Consider the following 9,583-nt stretch of genomic DNA (forward strand, 5'->3'; position numbering starts at 1 on the left):
TATGATCTAGGTGTAGCAGGGTTTAGTCCCGTTGATTTTCTCATTTTCTTGGGGGAAAAGGTAATGTTGATTTTTGAGTTGAAAATTGCAAGGGTCTAGAAGGATATGAAAGAGCGTATAAGGCACGTTTGCGTGGCTGCCTGCCAATGTTGGTCGTTAAACATTCCATATAGTTTGATATTGTGTTCTTAACCTACGACTTTGCTAAGTTGTGTATTCTATTTCGTTATTATAAAATCGTTGGATTGGATGTATGAAATATGATAAAAAAAAGTTCGATATGATTGTGTACATCCAGAGTTTATTTCTTTTTTACATTAGAAAGACCGGTCACAGGATTGATTCATGGACATTCCATTCCTTAACCCATATATTTTCAGCTCTAACTACTTGAATTATTATTCGGGGACACATCTAAAGTTAATTTAATGATGGAGAAGTTTTCACTAAAAAGTTAAATAAATATAAAAATACATGTACAAGATAACTAAGTTATAAATTTAGAATCATTGATAAAATTTAGGCTTAATTCCAGTTTGAGCCCCTGATGTTTCACAAATGTGTGATCTGCATCCCCTGTGTTTAAAATGTGCGGTCAAACTCCTTCATGTTTCTAAAACGGTCGATTGAAACCCTTCCGTCCATCTCTGTTAGTTGACCAAACGGAAATACTGATGTGTCACTTATTTAATTCATAAAATATAAGCTACTAATTGGTGACGAAAATAATCCGGAAGGGCATCAATCTCACAATTTAAATAGATCAGGGAGCTTGACCGCACATTTTAAACACGGAGGATGCAAACCGCACATTTGTGAAACATCAGGGGCTCAAACTTGAATTAAGCCTAAAATTTAAGAGTAAACTATAATAGTGTTCTTCCAGAAACTGAGAAAAAAATACTTTGATCCTTATACGGTGGTGGTAAGATGTGGGAAAATCAATTTTGATTATATAGTGAAATGATCAAACTTGTATAAAGATGTGGGAAACTCAATTTTGATTATATAGTGAAATGATCAAACTTGTATTTATTGAGTTTAATATGCATACTGTAGAGCCTCCGAGATAATGGTTATGTTTGACAGTCTCTATATTATTAAAATTGTTAATTTTGTCTTTGCTCACCCAGATATTAGATAAGTTAAGCCTTTATTTTGGTCGCCCTGGTTGACCAACACGATAATGAGTCTTATGACCAATTGGGCTGACCAAAACATGAGTCCCCATTCCCAGTTTGGCATGCAATGTCAAGTTTAATACGTCTAAAGTAAATGTAATGAAACATTTAATAATAAAATGGTCAGATCCGAGATGCAAGGCAAGCAATCCAAGACAAATATTCGTCTTTTGTACCGTTTATGGTCGAGATGAAGTATTTTAGACTTGTGTAACCACTGCTCGATCCTTTTAAGTTTTAAAACTCAAATCATTTTGATCAGAGAGTAATCACGTTCTAGTAGTTATGATTTGATCATCAAAACATAAAACAAGTCACAACTCTTAATATAACAAACTTCTTTACAATTTATCGTTTCGTCTAATATATTTTATGAGATTCGAACTTGTTCTCTATCATTATAGAGTTCTTGGAGTTGTTGGTAAAAATTATTTTTTAATTTTAAACAAAATCACTCTAAAATTCAATCATTCTAATTCAATAGTATTTATTAAAAAATTAAAATAATTTGATGATAACAACGTTGAAAAGGAGTTGTTCTCTCTTGGCTCCCTTCAAAGTGTACTAAGCTGACCAAAGACCATTCCTGTGTCTGAATTGCTGCCTTTTTCATTTTGTTTTTCTTCTTGTTGTTTATCATCCAGCCATTCATTCCCTTGCATAACAAGATTCAATATTGGAAATCCTTGAGTTCTTGAGTTCCAGATCTTTGCATAGTCTCTCTGGTTCCAATTCCGAGGCTGCTTTCTTGCTACCACCGTCATCTTCCTCTCATGGCCGGCCGCTACGACAAGAACCCCTTTGATGAAGAAGAAGTCAATCCCTTCTCTGTAAGTCCCTCTTGCTCCTTCCCAACTGTGCTGCTTTAGGAAAGTTTAGTTTTTTTCAACTGGGCATGCTCTTTTTTGTGAATTCAATCTCGTTATGTGGTGTTTGACCTTGTAATACTAGTTGTATTACTGTTTTGGATTTTGGGATGAAGATTCTCGTGGTTGGTTGTCCGTTGACCTGTTTGATTTTTGGATTACTATTAAGGTAGTTCTAGATTTTTGTTTAATTTTATTTTCCATGAAGGAACTTATGTTTTCTGCTAAACATGTTTCACAAGGCCTATGGACTTGCTTGCATTGAAGAAACTATAGAACTGTATGTAAATATTTCCATTAAGTACCTAAGTGATACTTTTTTTGGTATGTTTATCTGTATTCTATGTAAAATACATTGGTGATGAAGTACTAGTAATCTTCAAGTTAAACGAATCTCATAGTAAAAAACTATCATAATAAGTGGATGTAGCTGACCACCATAGGCATAGGAGTTTGCTTCTTTGAAGTTCATGAGAGTATCAAGAAAGAAGAAGTAACCAGTATAAGATCTTCTAGTCTCCAAGCAGCCTACCTAGTTCGAGTATTTGTATAGTGACCTTGTATACAATTGTGCGCCATGAGAGTCAGTCGCTTTCCAATCTGAACTGAAATGGACACATTGGAGATGACTAGCCAAAAGATTAGGTTGAGTAAACATGAGATATTGCGGAGCTCCAACAAGGCATCACTACTGTGTTGGGAGAAGTGGAGTATTTGGTGCTGCTTATATGTCTTGGATGGAAGGGGAGTCTTGGCAGTGTTTGCATTGGGTAAACCATTCTTCTGGTGGAGTTCTACTGCATGCATAGTTTGATGGAAAAATAGCCCCATGTAGGATAGTGAGCAAAACGTCCAAGCTTACAACATATATAAAAGCTGGGAAGGGGAAAGCTATCTCATGCTTTGCTCATACATGGGCTTTAATGTGGGCTTGTATCGCTTGTTAATTGGCAACGAACCTTCATTTTGTTAAAAAAAAAGACTTTTTGAAAAAGGAGAATAAAAAACCTTGTCAGCAGAATCGACTAGAGTCACTAGACTGTTGGCGATGATTTTCCAGTTGAACTGGCCACTTTGGTCCAATTTTTCTTTATCAATTATGATGACGAAAAAGTAATGGTGTATTTGCACATGAGGAATTAGAGTTTGAGGATTTTAGAATTTGGGGGTTGGGGCCATGGGACATTGTATTCCCAGTTGGAATCTTTTATGTTTACTTGCTTCTTAAATCTAAGTTCGGATTTTTTTGTCCTGGTAAAATTTTGCAACACATGCTCTTGCATGATGCTTCAAATTTTTTATACACTAACAGGATCCAGCTGTGAAGGGAAAAACATCAAGCCAATCAAATTATAGTGGGGGTGCATTTTACACCACAGTGAGTTTGTTAAACCCAACCAAAAAATAATATTTTGTATGCATGATGTGTTTCTCTTTCTTTCTGTTTTCTTTTTTAATCTTGTTTTTCAACACCATAGTGCATCAGGGAACAGTCTTGTTTGTTTAGTTTAGTGTGCTACCTTGTAATGGAAATATCATTTGCAAAGTAGGAGTCATAAACAAACTATACTCTGCTTTGATCCTTGTGCTTGCTGAACTTCAAGGCCTGGGCCCATGACCGACTTTCTTTTTTATGAAGTTCAATCCATGAGAAATGCTTCTGTCATTCATTCTTCTCAGCATAATTAGCCATAGAAATTTTTGATCATGAATCATGTCTAATAGTAGACCATTTAAGATACGAGATTACAAGTCATGATATGACATTATGATGTTTTAATCCATGTAACCAACTTCAGTCTAGTGGCAAAAGACTTTGGTTATACTTGTTATTGTTTACAATTACAATGATGAATTTTGTCTACCATATTTTATTTCATTTCCTCCCTTTCTACTAGTCAACAACTTCGGTAGAGCTGAAACAGGTATTAATTAAGACAAATCATCAACTAGTTTTTCCTTGCTTTTTTTCATTCTTAGTATTTAAAAAACAAACCCTTAACCGTGATAAAAAGATGTGTAATTCACAACATCCTGCCCAAACCTAATGCAAATGTTTTAAATTTTTTCAGAATCCTGGAAGCGTTGCCCCTGCGTCAAACTCAAGGCTTGCACCTCTTAATCCTGAACCTGCTGATTATAACTATTTTGGGGCCACCGTTGATATACCTCTTGATTCATCAAAGGTTTGTATAATAAGATTGAGTTTGTTGAAAAATCCCCAATCCTCTGTTCTTACTTTCTTTATAATTTTAACTTTACTTACATTGTATTACATGTACTGTTTGGAGATTGATTATGGGTTTTCTAATTATGATATATTTTAATATTAGGATTTGAAAAAGAAGGAAAAGGAACTCCAAGCCAAGGAGGCTGAATTGAAAAGACGGGAACAGGTATAAAATGAGATTTGATGGCTTCTACTCGTACGCTTTATTGGTATATTTTGTATTTTGGTTTTTCTATTTTCTCCTCTTCCCCCTATCTTGTCCATGGTATAATTTTGGTAACCTTGCATGTGAGAAAAACTAATATTGACAGTGGAGTCTATATTGTATGACAGAGTTAACTAGCTTCAAATTACAAGTTCCTGAAAAAAAAAAAATTAGTGTGGAAACAGTTAAAGTGAATATTAACAACCCATTTGGTTAAGTTTTCTTAAATTATTGTCATTATTTTGAATACGATTTCTGAATTGTAATTCTACCCTGATTTAGTGACCAGTTAGATCTTTATAATTACTATACTACTTTTTAAAGTTTGGACATTATGAGGGCATCTGAATTCTGAAATTGTTATGCATAGATTTAGAAGTCGGTTGACCTCTAGAATTATGCATCTTAAACATATTATCCCCTACAAATTTGATGACTTATGTTCTATGTTTTGAATGTTTTTGTTGCTATTTATTTATTTATTTTCTGATAACTTTGTATATATGAAGCCTTGTCTACTGATTCCTTATTAACTTACAAATGCCTGGAAATTCACCTGCATTTTTATGTTTACCGATCTATCAAAATGCAGGAAGTCCGACGGAAAGAAGAAGCTGCTGCACGAGGTAATTTACATTTCCAGTACTTATGGTTATTGGCTAGGTTTATTTGTTTCCTCGGCTGTTACTTGTTTGTGCTTACATTCAATTGAATGGTGGGATAGCACTAATTCTGTAGATAATAGGTGTTCCAATGGTTGTACCAGTCCAACCATTCTACACATGCGGACTCATCTCTTAGAAAAGCTTGAACTAATGCTTTTTACTTGAACAATCAATATCTTTGGTTCTGCTTTTGTTCTTAAAGTGTGTGTAAATTCTATTACATTGTTTTGCAGCTGGCATTGTTCTTGAGGAGAAGAATTGGCCGCCATTTTTTCCAATTATCCATCATGATATTGCTAACGAAATTCCAATTCATCTTCAAAGATTGCAATATGTTGCATTTACTTCATTGTTAGGTAAACTATCCTTTCTTTCGTTCTTTTTATCTTTAAATTGTTTTGTGGGACGGGGGTTATTGGTTTGCATCATCACAACTTCTTAAGCCAGCAGATGCCCTCATAATGTCAACCGACTTCTAATGAGCATTGGTTATTTCTTTCTTGAGTTGATTCCGTCTGAAGTCTCTTCTATGCATGTTTTCTGTAGATGATGATGTTGTCCTTTTGTATGATCTATGTCTCTCTCCCTCTCTCTCAATAAGTAAAAGAGAAGTTGCATATTGCAGTATTGCTATTAATTGGCGTCAATGACTAAAATGTTAAACTCCTATACTGATAAGACAACCTTGTCTTCATTGTTTTCCACGCCCTAAAATATATAAATGAAAGGTCCATGAGAAAAGTGAAGGCTTGGATGGAGGTGAAATATATTAGAATAGGTTGTGATATACTGATGAACTAGTTTTGTCTGAATGATACCTGGCTGGTTGGAACTAACCTGTTCTGTTTAGTAAATTGAGGCATGATGAATGCATTCTCTTTTTAATTCTTCTTAGCTTGATCAAAATGCTATTTTGATTTGATTGTGGTTATAATATAGAATGTATCTACAATGTATAGTCATCAGGTCCACATTTATTTTATAACAAAACAAATATGTAATAGGATGTGGTCCACAGTGGTCATTGATAAAAATTAAATGATGCAGGATTGGTGTTGTGCCTTACATGGAACGTTGTAGCTGTCACTGCAGCTTGGATTAAGGGAGAAGGTCAGTTTAGATACAGATCAAGTATCTTTCTCAGTTATTGAATGGCTCGAAATACAAATCTGATGTCCCTTTTTTGTTGTAGGTGTAAAAATATGGTTTCTTGCTATTATCTACTTCATAGCAGGGGTTCCTGGAGCATACGTCCTGTGGTATCGCCCATTATATCGTGCTTTTAGGTAATCATTTTTTAAAGTTACATGCATTTGGATGTTTGATTTTTTTTTCTAAATGCCGTTTGATTGTTTTCACTGATTCCTGTATAAAACTTTGAATTATTGAATACAGAAAAATAAAGTAAAACAAGGGAGCTTTTTTCAATTAAAATTAAAAATAGAAAAATGGAAACGGACACAGAAAATGAAAATATAAAGTGAATAGGCCCTAAACTTTGATTGATCTTGATGTTGAGCTTGTTCCATTTTTATTTTGCAGGACTGATAGTGCTATGAAGTTTGGATGGTTTTTTCTGTTTTACTTGGTAAAATGACTCTTTCGGTTTATGCATATTAGCTATTTGACAAGATTCAATTTGCCTTATTGGTTTTTTCTGCTTACAGCTTCACCTCGGGTTCTGCATCTTAGCTGCAGTTGCTCCTCCTATAGTTTTCAAAGGAAAATCCCTGACGTACGTTGACTTCAAATATACATATACATATACATACAACACACACACATTTAGTATATATACATACATACATACATACACACACACACACACTTGAGTTGATCCATATAGCCAATCTCACTTAGTTCAAAATTATTTTTGCTTATGTCTCTACAATAGAGGTGATTGAAAGAAGTTTCTACGACAAGAATTATAGAATGTGACATGACTTGAACCTAGGACATGTAGACAGTTAATTACTCTACAGTTACACCAGTACACCTAAAATACATGAGCTGAAGTCTTGTTTGATCCTAAAATGACTAAGAAAATCAAACGGATAGGCATCTTGTTAAAAATGGTACTTTGCCCTACATTTTCAAGAGACTGCCCTAATGTTTGGTGCTATTTCCTAATTGATACAGTGGCATTCTGTCAGCCATAGATGTGATTGATGACCATACTGTGATTGGGGTAAGTATGCCTGTCCTCAAACATTGCCATTTGCCAGTTTACTTGGGTGATCTTACACATGCGAAGTCAATTTAAAATTTGTCACACAAACCATTCTACAGTTCTAAGCAATGAAAATCTTCTGCTTCTGAATGATTGATAAATTATTTAGTCTTTGCCTATTTTCTTATAGATTTTATACTTCATTGGATTCGGATTATTCTGCCTTGAAATATTGGTCGGCATCTGGGTTATTCAGGTTTGGTTATTCTTTTCAAGGTTTTAACAATTTTTAAAGTGGATGCACCTAGAACTATGAATGCACATAGCCAAAATACATATTCACTCTTTCTTTGGTTGCATTACAGCAAGTGGGTATGTACTTCCGCGGCAGTGGTAAGGCTGCTGAGATGAAGCGCGAAGCTGCAAGAGGAACATTGAGGGCTGCTATATGATAAATCACCTTGTGATTATGTTTGTATTGATGTTGTATATTACTAGCCACAGAAATTGCGAATTAAAGTATTTTACTGAGGTGATTTTTTTGAACTGTTTCTCTTGTTTAACATGTTCATGTGGTTTGTTACTTGTTAGTGTATATTATAAGCAGAGAGTTCATCCTCTATACATGTAGTTCATCCTCAATCCCTTTTTTCCTTGACTTGTAACTAGATCTGAATGTTTGATTATCAAACATTTTTTATTTTACACGCAGATTTCGTTAATGTTTGATTAAACCATATTTGTTATTTAAAGAAAAATATTAAATGCTGAAAGTTTCAATGAAGTGGAGGATTCTAATTTTGATAGAGACTCACCTCCTAAAACGTTTTACGCTTGGACATTTAGAAAACGTTTTGCATTTAACATTTGGTGACGGATGAGATCTGGGGTTTGAGGTTGAAGGTTCACATCAATCTCTACTACTTATCTCACTTCTAGTTTAATCAAATTTCATGCCAAAACTGCATCCACTTGGGTTTCATTTTGAATACATGAATTTTGGCCTGAAATGAAAGTAGCTGTACCCAACCGTACCGGTCGCACTGATAAAAAGTGGTTGTTTAAACCGTTAGGCCGAAAGTTTAATTTCTAGGAGCCATTTGACTATCACCACACCCGAATTGAAATTGCGAGAGTAATTTAGTACACTAAAAAAGTAGCGCGATAAACTGAGATCTGCCCTTTTTTTTTTATGAAAGAAGGACCGAAAGCCTAAATAAAACAAATTAAACTGAGGATGACTCTACCTCATATTGCTTGAAATGTAACAGCAGGTAACAATAAACACTATATATCTAAGTATCTTCATATAATAACATATATAATAATCCTCAATAATCCTCTATCCATATGATGCAGTGTCTCTCAAGTAATTTTCCACCTATAGATGAAAATTAGAGTACATAATCAAAAGCAACTCCCAAAACAAACCCACCTTCATACCATAGAGATGTGTCTACTTTCTGTTTATTTATCTTATACATGACCACAATACTACTAGCAACTACAAGAGAAAACAACTGCAGCTATCATTCATTCATATTCATATAGAGCATGTTTAACATATAGTAGAAAACCCCGGTGGATAGAAGCAACTTCTTAACCTCACCACGATTTTACTCGTGTATCCAAACATGCATATAACTCCTCTTCTCAACAATAAGCGATGCATTTCTTTTTGCAATCAATGGTGCAGCCACCACCGCCACCACCACCGCCATAGCCCTTGCCGGAGCGGCTGAAAGAGGAGAAGCACTTAGCAGGGCAAGTCACCTTTTTCTGGAAACAGGGGCCTTTGTCTTTGCACACAACAGTGGATCTCACCACACCATTTTTAGAGCGCCCTCCACTAGGACTTCCATACCCTCCTCCGTACCCGCCTCCTATGATGCCGTTCCCAAATCCACTTCCAAATCCTGGCATGGTAAACCCACCTCCAGGACCAAAGAAGCCACCAGCTCCACCACCACCATAGTTGCTTCCATCACCTTGGTTGTTGTTGTTTCTTTTATCCTTCTTTGGCTGAGAAGCTCCAGTGGAATCAGGTCGGGTTTCCACAGAGGCTGAAGCTATGAGGAGTACAAGGGTGAAAAGGAGAAAGATGGTTACAGGTTTCATTGTGTTGAGTTAAGTCTAGACTTTTTTTTCTTTGTGGAGAGACAGGGTTAGTGGAATATGTGATGGTGGTGAGTGAGATGTATTTAAATGTGTTAGTGGGAGAAAGTGTCATTTATTGGGAGGGTGTGGAGGACAGATGGGAGGATTT

General features: G+C 35.3%; 2 protein-coding genes across 3 annotated transcripts; one reads left to right on the forward strand and one right to left on the reverse strand.

Annotated features, from left to right (window-relative positions):
• The first annotated feature begins 1,716 nt into the window (after positions 1–1,716).
• Positions 1,717–8,054, forward strand: LOC130722257 (secretory carrier-associated membrane protein-like). 2 transcript variants are annotated; one of them, XM_057572940.1, is made up of 13 exons: positions 1,717–2,011; positions 3,360–3,425; positions 4,120–4,233; positions 4,381–4,443; positions 5,075–5,108; positions 5,381–5,503; positions 6,195–6,257; positions 6,340–6,433; positions 6,690–6,735; positions 6,815–6,882; positions 7,287–7,335; positions 7,508–7,573; positions 7,683–8,054. In XM_057572940.1, the coding sequence occupies exons 1-13, from the start codon at positions 1,955–1,957 to the stop codon at positions 7,767–7,769; spliced, it is 930 nt and encodes a 309-aa protein (XP_057428923.1). In that variant the 5' UTR covers positions 1,717–1,954; the 3' UTR covers positions 7,770–8,054. The 2 variants fall into 2 exon arrangements, with proteins under 2 accessions (XP_057428923.1, XP_057428924.1); XM_057572941.1 differs by lacking the exon at positions 3,360–3,425.
• Positions 8,055–8,609: 555 nt separating this feature from the next.
• On the reverse strand, positions 8,610–9,563 carry LOC130722259 (glycine-rich cell wall structural protein-like). The gene has a single exon (XM_057572942.1). The coding sequence runs from the start codon at positions 9,433–9,435 to the stop codon at positions 8,971–8,973; it is 465 nt and encodes a 154-aa protein (XP_057428925.1). The 5' UTR covers positions 9,436–9,563; the 3' UTR covers positions 8,610–8,970.
• Positions 9,564–9,583: the final 20 nt, after the last annotated feature.

This window comes from Lotus japonicus, chromosome 6 (assembly GCF_012489685.1).
Source record: "Lotus japonicus ecotype B-129 chromosome 6, LjGifu_v1.2".
Lineage (NCBI taxonomy): Eukaryota > Viridiplantae > Streptophyta > Magnoliopsida > Fabales > Fabaceae > Lotus > Lotus japonicus.